The sequence below is a fragment of the Anopheles darlingi genome, chromosome 2 (genome assembly GCF_943734745.1).
Source record: "Anopheles darlingi chromosome 2, idAnoDarlMG_H_01, whole genome shotgun sequence".
NCBI lineage: Eukaryota > Metazoa > Arthropoda > Insecta > Diptera > Culicidae > Anopheles > Anopheles darlingi.
Window position 1 is genome coordinate 57,330,797 of NC_064874.1, and position 23,059 is coordinate 57,353,855.

At 41.7% G+C, this 23,059-nt stretch overlaps 3 protein-coding genes across 5 annotated transcripts in view; 1 reads left to right on the plus strand and 2 right to left on the minus strand.

Moving 5' to 3' along the window:
* LOC125948698 (uncharacterized) overlaps positions 1-3,097 on the minus strand; it is a 5,783-nt gene extending 2,686 nt beyond the window's left edge. Inside the window, exons 1-2 of the mRNA XM_049675009.1 lie at positions 2,941-3,097; positions 1,389-1,554 (exon numbers count right to left, since the gene is read on the minus strand). Of these exons, the coding sequence (XP_049530966.1) occupies positions 1,389-1,480 (92 nt within the window). The 5' untranslated portion in view covers positions 1,481-1,554; positions 2,941-3,097. The remainder of the gene's footprint in view (positions 1-1,388; positions 1,555-2,940) is intronic.
* Positions 3,098-6,272: 3,175 nt separating this feature from the next.
* On the minus strand, positions 6,273-7,592 carry LOC125948723 (uncharacterized). Its single transcript, XM_049675063.1, has 3 exons — positions 7,363-7,592; positions 7,050-7,284; positions 6,273-6,961 (listed from the first exon to the last, which is right to left on the minus strand). Exons 1-3 carry the CDS (start codon positions 7,585-7,587, stop codon positions 6,534-6,536), a joined length of 888 nt encoding a protein of 295 aa, XP_049531020.1. The 5' UTR covers positions 7,588-7,592; the 3' UTR covers positions 6,273-6,533.
* Positions 7,593-11,949: 4,357 nt separating this feature from the next.
* On the plus strand, positions 11,950-19,899 carry LOC125948719 (sodium/potassium-transporting ATPase subunit beta-2-like). 3 transcript variants are annotated; one of them, XM_049675059.1, is made up of 7 exons: positions 11,950-11,993; positions 14,596-14,822; positions 17,613-17,753; positions 18,524-18,643; positions 18,998-19,272; positions 19,364-19,532; positions 19,599-19,899. In XM_049675059.1, exons 2-7 carry the CDS (start codon positions 14,690-14,692, stop codon positions 19,703-19,705), a joined length of 945 nt encoding a protein of 314 aa, XP_049531016.1. In that variant the 5' UTR covers positions 11,950-11,993; positions 14,596-14,689; the 3' UTR covers positions 19,706-19,899. The 3 variants fall into 3 exon arrangements, with proteins under 3 accessions (XP_049531016.1, XP_049531013.1, XP_049531015.1); XM_049675056.1 differs by lacking the exon at positions 11,950-11,993 and adding an exon at positions 12,007-12,155; XM_049675058.1 differs by lacking the exon at positions 11,950-11,993 and adding an exon at positions 13,787-13,884.
* Positions 19,900-23,059: the final 3,160 nt, after the last annotated feature.

Consider the following 23,059-nt stretch of genomic DNA (forward strand, 5'->3'; position numbering starts at 1 on the left):
GTTTGTCGGTTAGGTAAATTTCGCTTCATTGCTTGTGAAAATGTTGTCCATACAAGTACCAGTAAAAATGTGATAATTAGACTCTCTTGCCTATTGCTATTAAAGAAGCAATTCTCAAATGATTTGCGTTACTCCATTTGACTTTAATTAAAGCAATGAGATAGAGCAGGATCTATCATCCAACAACTCTAGTAATCCGTTGTCTGCATAATGTTCACTAATCGTCATGAACACTAAAATCATCTTGTCGAAATCCGCCATGCAAACGTTTTGATATTGATGGAAAAAAAATTGTGTGCGCCCAATGCAATGAGCCAAAGATGCAGAGATTCAAATCCGGAGTTGATCAATAAAACAACCCGAAATCAGTGGCACTTCTCGTTGGAACCTTCGAATCTTAGTGTACATACATCCGATATATGAATGAAATAGTTCATGTTCATCATCCAAGCAAGACATTGAACGGAGAACAGTATCCTTTACGCTATTTCCTCATTCGGCGCACCATTTTACAATTCCAGACAGATCGGTACCGTACCAACAAATCGACCGAGCATCCGGTGGCATTACGCCAACGCCATCAACCATTTCCCATCTTCAATCACAGACCGCGCAGAGCGGCGCGGCACTGCCTAGGTTTCTGCTTTCAATTGTTCCGCAGAAATAAAACCCAAAAATAAGCTTCCTGTTTACACAATGGAGTGCATTCTCTCCGTCTTTATCCCTCTGGCCTTGTTTCCCGTTTACAAGATCAAGTAACAAAGAAGATCGGGTGCATGCATCTGCCATGTGCAGTTCCGCACTCGTGGCATGATACGGTCGTTGCGTTTAAATAAAACATCTTCCCTGGATTGATGGATGGACCGGACCGATCGTAAAATGGTTGCCATTTTAGCACAACATTTTCTGCAACCGCTGGACGAATCAACAAAACCCGTAGTGCACAAGGAATGAAGCGCAAACTGTTACGACTGGCTGCATCAACTGCTCCGGAATCGTCGGCTCCGGAGCAGAGTCCGTAAATCTGCCCAACGATGATGGTAAACAATCGATCTCTCCTGTGTTTATGCCTTGAGGGCATATTGTAGCACTCATTGCCACTGACATTCGGACGAACGGACGGCTGAAGATGAATTTCGTTGGTTTCGTTGGTGGCCGAGTCTTCTCTTCAACGAAGCGATACGCGAGTTCAACGAGCCAACAAGCCAGCTCCAATTATGATCAATTATAACCACCCAGCAACTGGCCCCCACGCCCAATGTCAATGTTCGATCCCGCCCAAAGACCCCTCTCGACCTTCGTATCTCTTCTTCTTCTTCTTCTTCTTTTTCTTCAGCCGGCAACAAGGAGTTTCGGGTTCATTGCCACAATGCGGGCCCGGTACTTACGTAACTTCCGTTGCAGGATGGGCCACCGATTCCCGGAACGAGATCGCACTAAGGGCCAGCAGCAGCAGCAGCCAGCAATACTGAGTCGTCATTCTGTTCTGTACGGGGCGTCAACCGGGACAGGGATACGGGTTCCGTGATGAGGGTAAGTGCAAATGCGGCCAATCTTTAGAGATGAAAATGAAAAAGGTTTGAATTCCACTCCATTAAACAGACGAAGCGCCACTCCAGAACCAGGGAACGCGGAGTTGCTGCACCCCAAATCAAGATTGTTTAAGGTACTCTCGAAGGAAAAGTGCTGCACGATTGGGGTGTGTGTGTGTGTGTGTGTGTGTGTGTATTGTGAAGCTGCCGACAGTGATCTGGAATCCTTCAACTGCTGCAATCCCCATGCAACTGTATGCCCTTATTGGGAAGCTATTGAACGAGATATTTTTAGTCGCGCCGATCACGAATTCAATTGGAATCCAACGAGATTTGGATTTGTGGATTTGTGGATTTCAAGGAGCTATGCCGGATGCGCTAAGGTACTGACTATTCCAACACTAATCTACTGTTCAATCACCTCTCACTCACTGTACTTATCATATGGCCCCTGTTTTGTAATAATGTTTTCAAATTGCAGCCTACTATACGTTCTGATACCCCATCCCCAGCATAGGGCTCTGATCCAGGAAACACTGAGATCGCTACACAATCGCAGTCACCAATCAGTCGTAAAAGTTTAAAACAATCCTCGCCGCCAGTGCGCAACAACTGATCTATCACGCCTGAACGCGGCGCGCTTTTCCTTATTGACAACTTCTGATTCTCGAGCGAGTGTGTGACGCCATGAATGGTGATAAATTACTTTTGAATTGCTCAATAGCTACACTTTACGCAGGATCGCTAATAGTAGGAATGGCATCCATCAATCCTAGTTGGCGGTGGGAGTTGATCGGCACCGTAATGTGCCAAAAATGGTGGAGTAGTGGTTCCTTGCTAACGTGGCCCCACCGTCGACGGGTCATAGTTCAAAAGCAAGGCTAGCCCACTACACCAACACGAAAGAAAGTTGTGACGCAATGGCCGTACGATTTGTCGACATTTTTTTGCCTCGATCTCGTGCACTTCGACTCGGCTAGCCATTCTAGCCAATCGTACGTTCGTACAGCTGATAATCGATTCACGATTTCACGCCACGACGTGCGCTGCGTGGAGAAGCCTTTCCCCTATTTCAACGGCCATATGCCGACCATCCAGAATGGCACATCTTCGTGGCAATGATCTTTAGCCCTCTTCTGGCCGGGTGTTGAGGAAAAAGGGGAATGAAAGTACCGCTCCATGGGATGCCTTCAAGGACGCTAGACACACACACACACACACACACACACACACACACGCATGGGGGCCCCAGATCAACTTCCGATTGACTCCGAGAGCGGGGAGCACTTTGTAGCGTCACTTAAGCACTTTGCTGGTCGTGAGATCATTGAGATCCATTAAAGCGGAGTTATTGATAAGCAGGTTCAAGCCAGGGCTACAACAAGGCAGTCAATCACCGGACACTTACACTGGGAACTACTAGTGCAGTAGGAACAACGTGAACGCCGCTCGCAAACGGAACTATGGGTTCGGTGTGGTGATGAGATGACCTAACGCTCCGCACGCCAACCGCCGACTGAAGGATTCTATCGGCTGCGTATGGCACTTAACCCCCATCGGACTGGCCGCGGTTGGTCTTTGTGCTGCTGCTGCTGACCGGCAGCAGCTGCCGGCAGTGCTCGGGAAACTCTCCCTCCAGCAATCGTTCGGCAGGGTTCCCTGCCAAGTCCTAGTGTGTGGGTAGCAGCGTATTCCCATCCGCCTTCTCCTGCGCCTCGCCTCGCCACGCCACGCCTCGCCCGGCCGTAATGCCAAGGCATGGTGCGCACATGTGGTGCGTGCTGTGTACCAGGCACCAGGCACCAGGAACGAAGGCAGGCAGGCAGGCCCCGGCGTAGAGGAAATGGCTCGGTACAGTTAATGATCGATCGACATGTGTGCGTGTGTGTGTGCGTGTGTGTGTGTGTGTTGGTACCACATTGGCCAGCACCATATGCGCCGCACACTACTGATGATCGTTCGCAGAGCACCCTTCAGCACCGGCTTATCATCGTGCGACCTCGAGACGAACCCTCGACGACGCCACGAACGCATCACTTGCTCGTGAGGATCGGAGCAAAACGGAGCAAAAAATCCTTCTCAAACCGAGTTGCTGCCGAGAGAGGTGGTGCCCCCATTGCCCCCGTCACCGAGCGAAGATCTTAAGAATGATCTGAATGTTGGCCGGCTATCGGTGGGGTGTGAGAGTGAGATTTTATGAATTCCTTTCAAAACTGTTCCCCCGCCGGCATCAATCTGGGATCTGGATCTGCGGTGACGCGACGGTTCTCGCGCGGAGAGTGCAGAACTGCAGATGGATCGTCGTCGTCGTGGCCGATCGATGCCACCACCAGCATGGACACTTTATGGTTTGCCGGTGACGATATCAACTCACACGATCTCATTACTTTGTTATTACCCGGGGCCGTAAATCGAGTGCCATCTCTTTCTCTCTCTGTAGGGTCCATCTTTACGCTACCATTCGTCTCCGCCAGCAGCCGGGACCCGCATTCACTGCACCGGCTACCAACGCTAGGGATGGGATTATTTTGTTTACTTTACTGAAGCGAGGGCTCAACATTTCCCACAGCCGATCTTCTCGGCATCCCTTCGTGTTGGGTGTTGGGAGCGACTAGAAGCTGTGGAACCAAATGCAGTTCGTTTGATGGAAGGCGGCTAGACACAGACGCGGCTCGTTAGATCCACGAAGGGAAGGAGCATCGCTTATCATTTGTGAGGATCATTTCTTCACGGGCTAATGTGGTAAACGAATTGGAATACTAGAATGATAATATCAGTCCATCAGGACAATTGAACTTTTTGACGGATTTTAATATCAAATCTGGTAAGATAGTATTGAAATGAATAGCAAAAATGAAAGTTATAAAATTAAATACATATTTATTCGAAACGGTTTCATTTTTGATCTTGACATTGGCTTGACTTGGCGATTGGCTTTGTCGAGAACGTTGAAAATTACTTTTACAATACTTTTTTCTTTGTGTAATCTCGACTGTGATTAAAAATATTTGAAAGCTATTTGATTCGGTAGAATTCGTCTTGCTGACACTAAAGCTGCTATTTTCCTAAACCGTGTCACTACCTTCAAGTAAAGCCAGCAAAAGTGACAACTAAATAAAAGAAAACCTTCATCTAAACACGAAAGTTCATAACATTACATAATTGCTCAAATATCTTGTATCTGTTGCATCAATTATTTGAAAGCTTGCATCAAAATGCGGAAATTTTGCAATTTTTTCGTTCCGTGTGCTCGGACTTTTATTTAACTACTTAATACTATTTTAATTGAAAGCTGTATAAATTGCTATAAATTGTCACCTCTAACCTGTACAGCTCCGTCTTGCTACGATTAATTGATTAAATTTCTTAAATTTGTTTACCATACAATGCGCCCATCTTAACGCTCTGTCCTTATAATGTTTTTATTAGCGGTTCGTATTCGCCAACAACTGCGCTCAAAGTACTACGGCATCGGCGCTATGGTCCTACAGAATGTTTCATTCACTTTCTGTTACGTTGGTGGACCTGTATAAATGTAGCTTCTTATTTAATAATTTAGCATCGGAATACAATTCAGCGATCTACGATAGTTAGAAGATTGACACATTCGATCCTTTGCTTATCAGAAGATTCCAAAACTTCGAGAATATTGTATTTCTTGATAGTTTCACATTCGAGTTTTATTCGAATCATGCACGATCGATCCTTTAACATGTTTTTTTTTTCATCGCAGCATTGAACTCTTTCATTATTCACGATATATGAGTAATTCAATTCAACGAAGCATAAACTTTTGTCATTAATTTCTACATTTACGCTAGAGTTTACGCTTCATCTGGCACCGGCTAATGGAAAAAATCAAACAGAATTTCAAACGTATTCAAGAAAGCAACCTCTAGCATCTATAGCAGCTATAGCAAGAGTATAGTTTGCTGTAGGTGCACCAAGACGACTCGTCGAAAAAGTGTATGAAAATAGATAGGACACGAGTGTAATATAATATTATTTGTGTTTAATTAGTGTTTAATTTAACATTTAAGTGTTTTAATTAAACATTTAATAATCTTAAATTAGTTCTGATGTCTAGAGACGAGTGAGAGTTAGGATTTGATCCAACATTGGTTCACAGCATTTTATGCGTTGTCTGCATGCCCAAGTGCTCTCGCATTCTCGTATATGATCTATAAAAATCGTATCGGGGGTCTAAAGATGGTTTGAAACAGTTTTAGCATGTGTAAAGAAATGAGAAACTCCACCGCGAAACATCAAATTTTTGAGGCTCTTTATTCAACTTAGACGCGAAGCGACCAAGCAGCTGCTCGCTTATCACTACCGTTGCTAGTCCCAAAGCATACTTCTGCTCACGCATACATGGTGACAGTATGTATCGTTTCCCATATTCTTAAAAAACATGTTGAATTTGAGTTTGCATCACTTTAAAATTTCAATGGCTAATATGAGATTTGGTTCCAGATAATTATTGTATTACTTGCTAATTACATGTTGCGTTTATGCCGCTTAAATGCAACCGCAACACTCAAAAGCTTCTCTCAAATAAAAGCCAAATGATATTCAAACAGATTATGGAGGCACAAGTCAGCGGTTTATCTTTTGCCAAATAGAGCCTCAAGACTGCCGTTTTTTTATCGATGAACATATTGCTTCCGTTTTTTTCGAAGAAACTCCGCGTACAACTTTGTGGATGTCCTTACTTTCACATATCTTTTGTATTACGTTTTCTTCTTCTCCATTTCACAAGCTGGGATTACAGGTGAAAATACATGTTGCGCTTCCTGTTCTGAACCATAGATCGCTATTCTTCAAAGCTCTAAGCCACTAAAGCACAAACGAAATGTTTTTTAAATATTGTATCGCCAAACGGTATGCATTAAGAACCTACCGATCCTTAAGGTGATAACATTCGTGAACAACGTCATGGTAGCGACTGGGCGGTTGATAAAATTGGTCTTTACTCAATCATTCTAGTAGAAAGACGTTTTCTTAGTTCTCGACTAGAGCCTCGTAGCTATCGATACTGATTTCATTCCCACCGTACGCGATGTAGAGCGTCTTAAGGCTCGGATGGATCTTTCCCGGAGTTAGCGTATTACGGTAGCGTGCGCGTCCAATGTACAACAATTCTCCGTAATCAGTACGTCCACCGACGACAGCTTTCGGTGGTACGTAACCAGCTTCGCACGGTACCCAGGACATGTCCCCATTACAGAGCACCTCGTATGTCTGTATCGATGTCTGATCACCTGCGTGTGACACATATGCAGCGTGTTTCGAGGGTATCACCTTTGCCGGTAACAGGTCACCCGCATGATACGCCCGACCAATGAAGATCGATGAACCATCCGAATCCTTACCGGCCAAGATGGCACCCAGAGGGAGGGGCGCATGTGCCGAACACCGTTTCCAGGTTGCTGGATTGAAGTTGAAAGAGAGCCTGATCAGAACTAGCATTGCTAACTGCCGTTCCCATAGCAACGGTACAAGAATTAGTTGACTTACAGCGTGACGAACCCGTTAACACCTCGTACTGCCTGAAGCTGTGCTCGGTGCCATCGAATAGGATATACAGACAACTGTCCGATCGATGAATCTCACCCGGTATTAGGCTGCCCTCTTGATGGGTACGCCCGATGTACAACTGTTCACCGGTTGCCGTACGACCTCCAAGTACAGCCTCTCCCGGTATCTGCCCGTTAACACTAGGAACCCAGGTAAAGGCCGATCCGATCAGCACCTATGGGCACACAATCAGACAATCGTCAGAATGATCTTTGGAGGCATACCATTAGTCATAAGTGTCAACTCCTTGTACCTCGAACGTTGACTTAGAGACATCGGCTCCATTGTGCGACACGTAGCAGATCTTCTTGCTAGGGATTACCTTGGCCGGCAGTAGGTCACCCTCGTGATGTGCTCGGCCGACGTAAATCAACGAACCATCCGGATCATTACCGGCATGGACGGCCCTTGGAGGAACGCCCTGATGCGAAGTCCATGGAATCCAGTTAAAATCTGAAATCGAACGAAAGAAGATCATTTGAGTGGACGATTTGCAGTTTGGTTGGCTATTCCGGCTACCAAGGAACCGGTTTTGCTAAACCACATAGAGTGACTAATTTTAGAAACACCTTGTGCCATGTTTTAAGCAGCACCAGCAGCGCACCAGAGGTCAATGTTCACGGTTTGGAATGCCTTGCAAGACTGACTGGCCATGCGAGCGTGTGTAGTGCGTATGGCTTGTGTGACTGGAGCTTGAAGTTGATAACATATGACTTATCTGCGTCTATCTCCACACAGACGCATACAGCTACGGAAAGTTTGGGCAGATATCAGTACCAGCGCTCGGGAATACCCGCCGCTCAATGCTGAACCTGCTGGACTGGTTATGCTCAAATCGCGTATAGCACGAAGCTGAGGTTTTCGCGTTTTTTATTTGGAAGCTTATCTTTTTTATTCATGATTCATGATTCGAAGAAGAGCTTAATCTAATCGCGAGATGCTTATTCGAACGACATATTCTGCACGATAGCAGGCTAGGTAGTTGCATCTTATAGGAATAAGTGTTTTATACTTAATTATGATCCTTTCAATAATGGTATGCAATTTTTTGGAACATTCGATGCAGAGCTAGGAATTTTGTGCTCAGCGCACTTCACAATCCTATAGTTACCTATAGTTAGGTTTTGTCTCTGATGCATTAAACTCATGATCTAAACCCTTACCAATATCCTTTACAATTTTTTGACACTCAAGTTGTAATCATTTAGTTATCAATGTATTTGTGATATTTCTATGAGCAATGATACGTTTGCTTGCTTCTTTTTAACAGCAGATTCGTTGATTAAAATAATAGATAATTTAAGGTTTTTGCCGTAATGTAATCTTACTCATTGTTTAAATTGGCTATTAATTGATAGTATCACTATCAATAAATTGTTCAAACTTTAAAAAAAGTGTTGGCGTTGCCTGGTAGAACATCCGAAATGGGTAGCTGTTCACACACATAAGTATCTCATGTACATTGGAAACAACCAGCTATATTAGCATAATCGTTATCGACAAATGAACAAGGATTCAACCTGTTTTGTATGATTGGATGAAGTGTTTAATTCTTGATGAATAATGGAAATTTTTGGATAGAGACACCAATGATTCATAGATCTTCGTATAGTGGTTTTGTAATAATCTGTCCCGGAGCAGACGTAGCAGTTGGATTCAGTAAGATTGATACTCTGTAATACACACGCTAGAGTTCGTACATCATATTGTAAAATGATGTTGATGATGATGAGATCCACCTCTTACCCCTACACAGGTCTGGGAAGGACGACTTTATCTATCGATAATTTAAAAAAATATAATTTCTACGAGAGGTGGCATGGGAACATACTCTCCAGAACACTGATATCTACCTATTCCATTGTTACAACGGACTCAGTCACCATACCTCGAAGGCACCTCAAGATTCCTATAAGATTCCTAATCTTGGGAACGGCGGCTACCATCAATCATCCAGCAGCAGGAAATTTCGAGACCTTAGAGGAATCGATGGTTCACTCTCCGGTGTGCAGCTAACCGACACCAGTAATTCTCTCCTACAGTATGCCCACCACTTCCTCATTGCGCGCGCGTGTCTCAGATCTATGTAGACTCATTCATTCTATTTTATTATTTAGCGTTCATCAATCTATTAGTTTGCAAAGTTCAATTCCACATCGTCACCAAATCAGAGATTGTGATGAAAGGCACAGTCCAACAAAAACGCCTTGCCTTTTTACATATACATATACAACATTTTAATAGCTCTATTGCGAATTCAAACGGCCGATCTAATGTACACAGAACACGCAGTGCTTGAATTCCCTCAGACTTTTAGCTGGTGTTATAAAACATGGTTTACTGTTGCACTCTTTTGAAAAACAAAGAGTTTCTGGCATTACCTTAGAGGTAATCAGGAAGTCTGAGATCACAAGCTCTACGGGTACTGTAACAATGGAAGTCTGACCCCAGAACTATCCGTTCACCCATGTACAATGGTACCTTTCACAATTTTATATCCACTGTAGGATATCAAGCATTACCACCAAAGACGTGTACCGGCCTACACTCAAAATCTGCCTCATAACCTTTGCTGGTTGCTAAGAAACAAAAAAGAGGCGCAAAAATTTAAATATGGTGAGACTAGTGACCTGTACAACTGAACTTAAATCTATATCTAAACCTAAATTGTTAAAATTTATACATTTATTGGATTCCAATAACGGGATCAATAATCGCGTTTTCCTCTATCCATTTGATTGTCGTTGGAGGGAATTTCGAGTCGTTTTTTGTCCTAAAAAAATCCAACCAAAACCACCAACACACCTTAAAATAAATAATGTTCATTATCTCTCACATTTTCTCACAACAGAAAAATATCAACAAATATAAACCTTGTAATGCGCGATGAACAGCACACATTTTGGAGCTTTAACGAATAAAGGAATGAAATTTTTTACAATCCAGCAAAAGTTAGAAGAAATGCTTTGGGGTATTTTCTTCTCCTGAATATTAACCAGCAGATCAGAAAATAATCAAAAGGTGTGTACAATTCAATCACGGCTAGGATCATGCATATCTTTTATCGTCGAAAGCAAGACACAAGCGCTCTACGTCTTATGTTGCTGTAAGTTGTATACTACACTCCGTTTCATGATGATAGTTACACCCCGTTTTTTCGATCTTGGGCTCAAAAAAAGCGTCCTAAAAATAAAAATACATGAAATGCTACTTTTATACTTGGAAGTCGTATGCAACTTGAGTTGTATGCAACTTGATATGTTAAAATATTATTATAACTGTGACGAGTGAACTAAAAAAACATAAAACGAGGAGTTTCATAATGATAACCTCACTAAGGATTAAAATATAAACCTGTATTTTTCCACAGAAATCATCCAAAATCCAAAATGTTTTAGTAATCAGTGATTCTTCTGTTATCATTCGAATTCAGGAGGATGAGTTTTGATTTACTTTTTGATATTCTTGTCATACTTTTTCCTAGATAGAAATCTCTGTGCATAGTTGATGGCATTTTAAGCATAGGCGAACTGTAATGATATTTACAAGTTTCGACCCTTTTCATTCGAACACTTCGCGAAGGTTATTACTTTGATCTCCTATCGATGAAACCACGTATTGTTAGGATTCCCTTCGTATGCCATCGCGGTTTTTAATTAAAAATCGCCGGAAAATCGTTGTAATTCTTCATGTAACAGCTTAAATTGTTTATCAAGGAAGGTATCTTACAGTTTTCTATTCAGTTTTGAAGGAATCGCCTAACCCATCGTAGCATCGCTACAGAATAGTTGCGGTATTATATGTAAAAAATCGTTAAAATTTTAACTAAAGGTTAAATGATTTCTCTCGAATTTAGGTCGAAATTTTTGCGGGAATGAAAAAAAAAACACTTGGAACATCGAGGATAATGGTGTTTCAACATTCCAGACATTTTTAAATTGATATGGAATCAAAAATATACGAAAAGTTTCATCATCATAACTTTAACCGTTACAATCATTCCTTCATGTAATCAGATTTGTTCGAAAAGCAAGTCCGACATTTTTAGTTACAACTTTGATCATGCAGTTTTGTTTCCAACAGTCTTTCCATAATGTTAGAACGGTGATGCAAATTTTATTGATAAAAATCAAGCATAAATCGTTCTAAAAGTGCGGGTTATCGTTTGTTTAGTTTGATACAGTCCGCCCTTTTGTCTGTTTTCTTCAGGTTCTATAAAGTAGTTATTGACATTCATTGTCAATATAATGTTTAGGCCTCCTATCACATGTTTGAACTCCTCCGTATCATAGAATATACCACTTTGTGCTTTTTTGCGCTCAATGTCTGAGTACAGCACGACCAATAATCACACAATATCAATAATAAATTTTAGTCTAATGCTCAATTGATGTTTTCTTTTGATAGAGCAATTTAAAATTTTGTTTTCCATTAGTAAAAATTAAACAAGTCCAAGTGAGGGTATCATTATGAAACGGAGTGTATGAGCTGCCATGTATGCTTATGCGCGAAGATGAGTCTCTTTCCTCATAATTTAAAACGAAATAATATTTAGTAGCAGTAACGAATCGTTGTTCTGTTGCAATTTTTTGGAGTCGAATGGTTGGTTTTTCATGGTACTTATTAGGTATTTCCCCTTGTTTTATTAATTACATTATCGTATAATATTACTACCGCAAGGTGACAAGAAAAGCGAACACATCAAAAAACAATAGCAATTCTTGTAACACAAAAAACATTATATTTTTTCTAATCAAATCAGAGTTCATTTTGGCACGTCAGACTGACGGGAAATTCATTTCAACAGTCACTTTTGGCTAGAAGAGTAGTGAGTATGAATGGTTCAGATTGTTGTAGGTGGTGGGTGCTGGACGACGGATCGCGGTAGCTATATAAAACCAACGTTCACGATCTCCACTCGATCTCTTCTCTCTTCGCTTTTCACTCGATGCGCATTCCCGTCTCGCACGGTCTAACGCAGAATCAACGTCCCACGTGCAGTGCTTTCAGCAAACTGTAGCCCATTCGTAGGGCAGTTTGTTGTTGGTAATATACATAAATTAGTGACTAGAACACACAGAACCATGATTGAATTTTTAAAATAGTTTGTTGTGCTTCAAACACGTGTTATAATAGTGTCTGCATGTCTGGTGCTGCTGCGATCGATGATGATTCTTTTGTGCACTTCGCTGAAGAGATTATTTCAGCTTCTGTTATGTACTTGGCTTATTCAAAGTACACCTTGAGACCTTCAAGAAGACTGGTGAAAAAAAGATGTCGCTAATGTTGGTGCAAGATTGTGCGTGTGCATGTTTACGTGGATTCGTTGCTCGTAGATCGCATTACGAATGGTGCCCGTGTTGATCCAACCGTTTGGCCGGTGAAAAAAATCCTAAAAGAACCGGCTTACCACCTTACAATACGATCACACCATAAGTTTGCCCCCCTCCAAGGAGGAATATTCTTGCCACGGTCTGCGCCAGTCTGAATGTAATTTTAAATGATTGTCATGTGGCCGTTTTCAGTGTGTTACCGGGTGGGCTGGTGCGTGCCAAATAACGGAGGAATTATAAATATAGCTAGCTGAGTAGCCAGCGTTGGCCAAAACAAAATGTCCAAAGGAAAAGGCCATGCCAACTGGTCCGATAGGATACTATAGTGCATGCATATGACCAGTGAACTCCTGTCACACGTTGCAATGTGTTATTACTCATTTGAAGCACAGTATCACGAACTTGGACACCATCTCCAACTGCTCTCCAACTGCTAGGGTTTTGTCTGCTCGCATACTTACTTTGTAATCATCTGGCTCTTGGCAATCGCTCAAGAACAGTTCTTGGAATGCTGTATACAGGGTTTGTTGGTATGGAAGCATTGTTTAAGATCATCGACAATATTAAGTCTTGTGTTTGGAAGCACTTCAACATCTTCAATGCTATTCAACGCTATGTCTGTCAGTGATAAGTACCACATTGTCAATCTGACGAAGTACACAAAAGACATACACAACAACAACCTGTAATAATATTTGATTAGAACATTAAGAAACGATTTGATATTCCCTCCCAGATCGTCCTTTGAAGCATAGTATGACCGCGACACTATCAGGTGCTCGATATCCGCTGTGAAGCCTCATCAAGCCTTGAATATCTCTGACAATGAATAGTTGAGTTGAGCTATAGTAAAATGTATAACATTTATTTGTTTTTTTTTATTTACGTACTCAATATTCTAATAATTTCCAAAAGCCAAACATCTACTTTCCATGCATCCTAGAGTGTATAGTATAAACATCTTCATTCAGAATTGCAAGGGTATCGGCGCGCTCAAGAGATGATCTTCTATTCACAAGGTGGAGACTCACTTTAGCTAGAACCTCGCAGATCAAATGAAACAATCGAAACATTGTTAGTTGAATCGATTTTTTTTAAGTTTAGTGATGCGCGCTTAGGTAGCGCGTGTAGTTGTCTTTTTGGTTCTCGTTAGCTCCTCACGATCCGTTGTGTTCTGGGTGCTTACCGAGAAGTGCGCCTGATTGAGAGCGTGTTGGCCTAGGCCCCTAGATGCCGTTCTATAATTGACCTGGGACGCGTTGGGTTAAAAATACCATTTTCAAAACTCGTGGCGGTCAGCATGGTCCCCCCCACTGGTGGAAAGTCACCGAGGACATTCCCAAACAGAGTTTCGCGCTTTAAACACGTGTGAGCATAGTGTCTGCATGTCTGGCGGTACCGTGACCAATCATCACCACCTCAGATCTTAAGTGCAAGTGCAAGTGAGCTAATCGTTCCAGCTTTCAACCTTATTTAAGTGACTTATTCCTACGACAATTTGCAAAACAAAGCTGGAAAACCAGCACCGTTCGTGCAAGTGACTGTGTGTCTGTGTGTTGATTCGTGAATCGTCGATCGGCTTCAAAAGGCCGTCGTCTCACTATCCCTTATGTTGGTCTGCTTGCAAGCCCCTCATTAGCAGCACGATGCTCGTCACTGGTTTGCGCGTGTCTGAACGTAAATTTAAATTATTGTCATCTGGTCGCTTTCGGAATGCCAACGGGTCGGCTGTTTGGCACGCACCAACGGACGAATTATATATATATAATTTTGGATTCACCTTTTTCGATGATCTTGAGAGCGCGACGACCGTGCGAATGCGATGTCCTCGCACACCCGCCTCGTAGGAGTCACCCGTAAAGTGACGTACACAGTACCAGCCGCAGTAATGAATGTTTGAAAATAAAACGAAACCATTCAACATTCGCTCGTCTATCTCCTGGGAAGTGTAGGCGAGCCAGACAGACGTGCTCCCTTTGGACGTGATCAGTTGTTGTTGTTGTTTTTTCATTATCCTCGTCGGATTGCAATACAGAATAAGTGATCTCGTCATTTTGCGCCCTTCATCTTTATGTGTTTCTTATATCTCTCTACCTCTTTTCTCTTTGCTCCCCTTTGTGCTGTTCCTCCTAATCGTTAATTGTGCCATGTAGAAGTGTAGTGTTTGTGTGATTGGTTTTCTAGTTCTCCCGAGGCAATATCCTTGTAGTGTGCATTGTGTGAAAGTGTTTTTCCCGCGCTAAGGCCATGTCCCGATCACCGGCCTCCACCGTACAGGCGCATGACCACGTGCGCATGAAACCGGAACCGATCCCATTCAGCAAGTTCCTGTTCAATTCGCAAAATGGTACCGTACTCGGACGAGGTGCTGGGTCTTGGGGTAAGTTCCTGCTGTGTGAATAGCGCTGTGATGTTGCTGTTTTATATGAGTTCATCGAGCCATGTTTCTAGCTTAATCATTTCAGAGTTTTTGTATTATGTTCACCGTAGTTCTACATCGTTCTTGGGTTATGCTTTAGGCATTTACGTGTAGTTGCAAAGACATGGGTTGCTCTGATGATCATGATTTGTTTGCTGGCCCAGTTGTCGCATAGGTTTTTAAAGCTTCTATATTCTACAGGAGGACAGGACCGTCCCTTGGTTGTAGCACCGCATAAAAGCAACAACAAAATAATACGATGGGCCAATACTCTCCTACAGTATCATATGAGATTCGATGAGATACTGCACTTCCAGACTTCTTCAAATCAAAGAGGAACCATGAAACGAATCATGGATGGAGAGGGTCAGCAACTGTTTACTCTATTTACTTTACGTTCACGCCAAGATTTAAATTTATGAGCAAAACCGCTGCGGGTTCTCTCTAGTTGAAAAACCAGACGCTCACGCTGGATGTTGCTCTTCCGCAAACCAATGGCGGCTTGAATCTATCAAGATGTATCAAGTACTGATTAATAGGTGAGGAGAGCATTAGGTTGATAATGATAGATCAGTAGGTTGGCAGTGATCAGGATAGAGAAAACAATCTGTTGTACTACTATTTTCATCATCATTCAGCCTTCCTTTGGAACTCTCTTACACACAGTTCCATACACAAGGAGATGCAGGGTAAGGAGCGGCCGAAAAAGGGAAGGCATCCGTCGACCTTAAGTAGACCCGCGATTAGGTAATAAAGCTTGGAACAGTTAATATTTGGCCGCTTTTGTTTAATCATTGCAGCGCGCCTAGTGGTCACTTTGCCATTCCGTTGACAGCGTTTTAATCATTGCAGTCTGTTTATTTAGTGGTAAAATTTTTGTTAAAATTGATCCACGCCTTCAAAAGTTATCGCCGATGGAACGCAAAGGGGGAAAAAATAATCTGCACACTCACTGTAAAAATTGGATTTGGCTGGAGAAAAAACCTCGAAAGTCTTGAAATTTTTAAAATCAACTCAAAATACCATATGTAGACGTTAGAAGGGGACTTCTACCTTGATTCTAGGAAAATAAAACAGCCGAAAAGTGTAACGAATGCTCGATTCTGCAAACAAAATTGAATCAACACTCCTGGGATCTCTCAGCGTGATTCCACCAAGAAAAACTCACGACAGTCGACATAACAGTTCGGGATATATTTTTCAAAGAAATTTTAAAGTCATAAAAGCTAGAAAATAGCCAAATAGGGCCCTAGAGCGCAGCTTGATTGGCCAAATCCGTGCTAGGAAGCTGTATGAACAAGTGTTGACCGAATTCAAACCATGCATTTCGATGGACGATGCAACAAACGTAAAAATGCATTTCGATAAATAACGGGCAAAAATATTACTTTACCAATCATAGAGGGAATGGTTTAGGAAGCGTTTGGTTTATTTACGGAGGTAAATTTGCCCTTAAGATGATGATTTGGCATGGGATTTGACATTGTGGCGACAAATCAAATGTTTTCACCATTCCGGCAACGTTCATTCGGCATTTGTTCGAGAAAAGAGTGTCTATAGGAAAGGATTTTGTTCTTCATTCGTCCACCAACGATCCTGTGTAAGTTTGGCATGATTTAGGTAGCTGTTCTTGCCGAAGGTATGGCGTTTATTTTTTGTATTCAAATAGATCGATTTCATAGGGAAAACTATCAATACACAAAATTGTCTGAATTTTCGTTCCATCGATTTCTATTGGGCAATTATCACAAGGAAACTTAAAAAGTATATCAGAAATGTATGAAAACCAACTGAAATGAAAGTAATGTGCAAAAAGAGGGTAACTGATGTGACTTACTGTAGTGTGCAAATATTTTTGGGTGATGTCAAAGTAAAAGTTGAAAAAGTCATATAAAAAAGTAATGAATAATTTGCATCAATATTTCTTATTAAAGGCAATAAGAAAACCTACAAAATGACACCTTTCTTTTCTTTATACGTCATTTTTTGGCAGAGATATGACCTATTTTGTGCGGCCAAGTATTAACTGTTCCAAGCTTTAGTTCAATTAATACGACCGCTCGGATTCTTGAATATTTGCCCATATGCAACGGTGGCTCGGTCCTCTTGATCCCTCGTTTTCGCCATTCCAAAACTCTCCCAGCGATCTCCAGGATACACGGGGCTTCTGCCCCCCCCGGATGATTTAATACACCGGCAACTAGACGATGGCTGCAAGCTACGTTTCCATTCCTATGGATCATGACGTTCGTTTCTTCTGGAAATGATCCAATTAGTGTTAGTCGTAGTAGCTGTATCTGAAGTTTCCCATGAAGTTAGGGATAATGAAACCTTAATGTGAGCTACATATCATCGGCTTCTTGTTAGCACCCACACTGATAACGCGTCAAAGATTTTCTTTAAGGTTCTAGCAGTCAAACGGTTATACTCTAGCCAGAAAATACTAATTCATTAAAAAAATATTTCAAAAAGGACGATGGTAGGACTATATAGGACCTTAAATGAATCAATACTTACATAAGCCTCGGAGACCGGGAGCCTTTCTAAGTGTCCAAGAGAGCCTTTTTGTAAGACAAATCTTTCCGCGCTGGGGAGAAGAAATCGCGTAGCTCGCGAAACTCGGCTGATGTCGCCTGTTACTTCTTGTAGGATCTTCTGAATGTAGGGTGTGATCGCACAAAGCTGGTAACATCATGTGATTTTACTGTGTTTATTCTATGCTAATTGTTTTTTATATATCTTTCATTACAGCGAAAATTGGCATCTTCTACATCATCTTCTACAGTGTTCTTGCCGCTCTCGTAGCCATGTGCATGTGGGTGTTCTTCAAAACGCTGGACCCTCGCATTCCCAAATGGCAGGTTGATCAATCGCTGATTGGTGCCAGCCCCGGTGAGTGACGGTTCCCATTGCACCTAATATTTTAATGAATTATCATCATCAAATTTCAATTCAACCCCGAATTTCAAAATTTAAGAACATCCTAGGTAAATATGTGGCGATTTTCGAAAATTACTTTGTTAATCAGATGTGAGTACCTGTGAACTCATCTCCTAGAATTTGTCTCGGATAGTAGATCCGGCAAAACATTCTACAGTAGTACTAAGAGGTCAAAGCTAATGATCTTAAACTCGAACACGAATATCCCTCAATGTGAACAGTCACTCTAGGACTCATTTATCATGATCTACCTGTAGGAATTAATAATTTTCAAAAATAAACACAAACATTTTGAGCTTTTCAGTGAGATTAGCGATAACTTGAATGTACTAAAATGCAAGAATCAAGTTCACTGAGCGTTCGAACAACGTTCCTATACATCGAACGCCGTCGCTTAACCTTTGAGTTTGTCTGGAATTATACAGCGAAATAATCAGAAACCGAAAATGATCGTATTTATATGCATTTGAATATGCATCACGATAAAATTGATTTTAAAGCAGATGATGCATCCATATCGACACACAAGGCATGCGAGTGCGAGTATCATCTATTCGATGCTGCAAGACTTAGGTTCTAGGGTCTAACGAACGACGGTTCACGAATAGCACCGCGTGGATTCTGTTGCTCTAAAATGCTCTCACAGAAAAAAAATAACACCGAAAATATTTCTACTTACTAAAACGGATCGCTCATGTATGTTCTATGTTCTTAATTCGCAGGATTGAGTATGCGTCCTCTACCGTTTGAAGATAAGATTGAGAAGACCCAAATCGTGTACCAGGGTACGGACGAGAAGAGCTACAAGCTGTACACGGACACTTTGGATGACTTTCTGACTAGTAAGTGACGGTGACCTCTATCTCTTAAAGAAACTCTGCTCAGTGGCTGATACTTTGGTGGAGTTATGCCAGCGCTCCTGGGCCCTTTGGGTCCTTTTGGTTTTGGTGCTATATTGATGTCTACCATCTCAGCCGATCGCTAGCCCAAGAAGAGTTCTATTTTCGTATTGTTTATGACATTTACCCAAACCGATCACGAGAATTGTGATTTTTCCTCGCCGTTGCTGTAAATGTCGCATCTGTCGCACATTTTCAGCACAGCTCGTCGTTGTGGGGCTAGTCATGTGCAATACAAAGCCAGATGGAATGATTAGAGAACACAGCTAACCTTTTTCGTCACTATCCAATATGTAGACTACCGATCGGACCATGTCCAGTTCCAAAACTGTTCCTACAATGACCCACCATCGAAGGGTAAGATATGTGAAGTCGACATCAGGCAGTATGGACCATGCACGCTCGAGAACCACTACAGCTACCACAAGAGCGCACCGTGCATATTCCTGAAGCTGAACAAGATCTACGGATGGGAGCCGGTGTTTTACGACGATCCTAGTGCGCTGCCTTCTGATATGCCGACCGACCTAAAGGAATACATTAAGGACAAGGGTGTCAAGCAACAGCACACGGTACGATAAGCTGATGGTGTCCTCGAGGAAAGAGAAGACACATTTGGAACTTCATTTTTATCATTTCGTACAAATTCCGTCTGTCTTGCAGTTGAGCACCGTTTGGGTATCATGCGAGGGTGAAAGTGAAGACGATAGAAACAACATTGGACCTATTCAATACTATCCGCGTCGCGGATTCCCGGGATACTACTATCCGTACGAGAACATCGATGGCTACCTGAGTCCGCTTGTTGCTATACATTTTGAGCGACCAGCTCGTGAGTAGTCAAAGTGCCGAGTAGCATGAGCAGAATCAACACTGTTTCCCTTCTTCTACTTTACAGGTGGAACTGGCATTAATGTAGAGTGCAAAGCGTGGGCACGCAACATCAAGCACGACAGATACGACCGGTTTGGATTGGTTCGATTTGAGCTTAAGATCGAGCCATAAGTTCAATTCGTCGGTCGATGGGTAGCTCGTGAGTTAATATGTGCTGGGATTGTCGTCACGGCCAGTGGTAGCGGTAGTAACAAGGCTAGGAGTAGAACATTTTATAAGAATGTGATCAGTTCCATCTGCTATGTAAGAGCTGATCGAAAATTGAATTCTCAAAATACAGCACCAAAGGCAACATCCACCATTCACCGCACGTGTGGTTGATTTCGTTGTTAAACATTGACATGTTTTATTGTTAATCTCAAATGTTAAGCTTGAAATGATGATGTATAGATTAAAGTGCGTGCTTGATATGTTTGTCAGTCTATTTCTCAAAACGAATACTTTCGACATTCAATTGAGTCACTATAGTTTGGCGTTCTGTTCTTTAGGCGAATGTGTTTCGCCATTAGGTTAAAAAGAACAGCGTGGGAACCCTTTTTTAAATATTTCAAATATGAGCAAACTACCTCTTGGGTAGTTGGAATAATCGTTTGTCCATCCGACGGGTTGGACGGGCAGCCACGTGGTTGAAGATGCAGTTTGTAAGGTCTCGCAGCACTAGTACGGCTATCTAAAAATAAAAGAAGGGCCACTAAAAACTTTTTGAGCGATCGTATTCGACTCATGGTGAATGCCAGTTTTTCATTACTCAAATTCCCGTTGGTATTAGACAACAACCCCATGTTTAAGTGCCTTCGTCTGCTCCTTGTCAATGCATTTTTTTTTGGTATCACGCTCATTAGTAGCATTCGTGTGTTGTTACTTCATTTTCCACATTTTCGTGCACAATCGATCGCGCGCTCGTGCACCAATCCCGTGCACCCAAAATAAATCTATTCCTTGACTACATTTTTCGGTCTTAGACTCCTTGGAGAAGATGAAATGTATCACAATCATTTCAATTTGTTCAAGGAATGAAAATTACGCCCTAATGATGTCATTTGTTTAGTTCGGCAATAAATCTGATTTTTGTTGATTGATAAGATGTAAAACGAATCGTTCTACAAAAATGAAACACAACAACAAAATGAATTCTTTGTTTCGGAAACCATAAACAACACCTGAAAAAAGACAATGGCGCCTTAGTGATCAGACGAACAGATCTTTTCTAGAGATAGACGTATAGTGTAACGTTTTCTCAGCTCAATTTATAGTTTCGCTGCCGCTTATCATTACCTCCACCATCCTTCAATGCAGAAGTACTAGATAGTTGAGTTTTTGCGAATGATTGCTGGATGATGCGAAGTTAAGTTTTGATCAGATTCTTCAACAGCTTGCACGAGCTCCAGTATCAAATATGTGTAAACTGATGGTTTGAGTCAAGCAGCAAAGGCAAATTGCTGGATATGTTAAAGACAGTAACAGATCACCGTGCAATTAGTGGCTACCTTTTCCGTTGTGGCGCATTAGATAGTGCTTTAATTACAAAAGATTCTGTATAAATGTAGTTGCCAAAGATATCAATAAAAATTATAAGAAAAACCCGAAGATGACAATCGATTAGAACAACTCACGATTATTGTCAAGCTAATTACGTTTACTACGTACAAAGGCTTAACTCCATGCTCCAAGGAGTTTGATATGCAACAGTAAAATCACCATACCACCAGTCAATAAGACTGCAGGCGACATCTGCTTTGGGATGAAATTGAAAGAGTGAGTTTAATGTTTTTTTTTAATTGTATAGATCAACGCTATAATTTATTGCGCTCTACGGGTGATAGATCTGCTCCGGCCGAACCATTGCTTGAGCGTAGATTTCGAGGAATGGATGTTTCCATCCTTCGCCGAAGAGAACGATAAGACGAAGGTCGTACGATCATTACATGCATTGATTGATTTCCATAGTCGAGGGATGTCTGTCTCGCAAGCAAAGCGACATCAACCCCTGTTTTACACTGTTCTTTTCGGGACATGGCTACACCCGAGAGTATCTTCCCGTGTACCGAGTGCACCGGAGACGTAGACTCTGTCGGATTTCTTTGGCGTAATGTAAAACCAAACTAATGGTTTAATGGATGAGAGCCCCACAGTTTCTTAAGCGCTTTGCTCAGATTCGTACATTAATATTCCACCTGGATTGAAAAATAAAAATTAAACGTTCGCAACGTATTTTGCTTTTTTTTTTATTAAGGATTAGTTCTGTGACTTTTTTCTTTCTTTTATTTCCATGTACTTCATTTCCATTTGGGATATCATAACCGAAACATTCTTATTTTCGTTATAGTGTATGTAGTTCTAGTGTTAACATAAGGAAAAAGAGGACTTCTTTTAGTCTGAATAACCAGTTAGTCTGTATTGCAGTTTATAAACTTAAGGTCTTTCAAATTTGGGAAACAATTATTAAGAAAAGAACGATTCAAATCTACGATAGAGTTCTTAAAGACTAGTTTACGCAGATGATCCAACGGAGCGCTTATATGCCGAAAATTCGATTCTGTAAAAAATCCGCCATCGATCATGAGTACTTCTAAATATTTTAGAAATGGCAATGCCTTCAATATTTCATTGGTTACATTGCGCTTTAAGTTAAAGCGGTTCCAGCTTTTAATAATTATATTCAGTTCCTTTAACTGCGGACTGGTACTTAGATATTTGTGAATATTCGTTACTCCAGATTCGATATCAACATAAATTTTAAGCGCTCTGATTGACATGGGAAGTTTCGCAACATTCGAGATATTTATGAGGTATAGAGTTTCTAGTTGGTTTAATTTCGATAAATCAATCGCTTTCGTTCCTACTGGGGTGGACCGAATTGCAAGAATGCGAAGATTGATAAGCTTTGAGAGATTTTGTAAATCACTTCCATGGGATGGATTAAATCCATCAATAAACAATTCGGATAACGTACATGCATCACATACATTGAGCAAAATTGCTCTTGGTAGACGAACGAATGTTCCTTCTAACTTCAAAAATTTCAAGCGCGTCATTCGACGAAAAATTGATGGATCAGCTGTTATTATCCGCACGCACTCTTGTTTCAAAGTCACAATTAGATGCTTCAGATTAGAAAGTCTAAAAGATCCGGGGCTATCATGCAGAGGATAAAGTGCCGACAGTGGACCTTTGAACCTTTCTAATTGCGGCATGTGCAACCGACATTTGACAATCGATAGTAGCTCCAGATCCATTACAGAACTGCTTTGCAGAGTTGGTATTATATCCTGAGCATTTCTACGTTCGCTAATGTCGAATAGTTTCAGCCAACGGAGCCCCAATATGGACGGAATCGCCTCAGTTATCAATGAAAACGCCGTCGAAGTCATGTTACCGGAAAAACTCATCGAGTTGAGATGCATCGTAACCTTCGGATGAATAGCCGCCCATACACGTCGAGATGTATCATCATTCCCATCATCA

Excerpts from the sequence above, each read along its gene's own strand:
- LOC125948719 (XM_049675059.1), top strand. The coding sequence starts at position 14,690 with ATGTCCCGATCACCGGCCTCCACCGTACAGGCGCATGACCACGTGCGC. Across the intron at positions 18,644-18,997 it reads TTTGGATGACTTTCTGACTA|ACTACCGATCGGACCATGTC; the intron begins GTAAGTGACGGT and ends TCCAATATGTAG. Across the intron at positions 19,273-19,363 it reads GTGTCAAGCAACAGCACACG|TTGAGCACCGTTTGGGTATC; the intron begins GTACGATAAGCT and ends TCTGTCTTGCAG.
- LOC125948723 (XM_049675063.1), bottom strand. The coding sequence starts at position 7,587 with ATGATCTTCTTTCGTTCGATTTCAGATTTTAACTGGATTCCATGGACT. Across the intron at positions 7,285-7,362 it reads TCTCTAAGTCAACGTTCGAG|GTGCTGATCGGATCGGCCTT; the intron begins GTACAAGGAGTT and ends GTGTGCCCATAG. Across the intron at positions 6,962-7,049 it reads GTTAACGGGTTCGTCACGCT|CAACCTGGAAACGGTGTTCG; the intron begins GTAAGTCAACTA and ends ACTTCAATCCAG.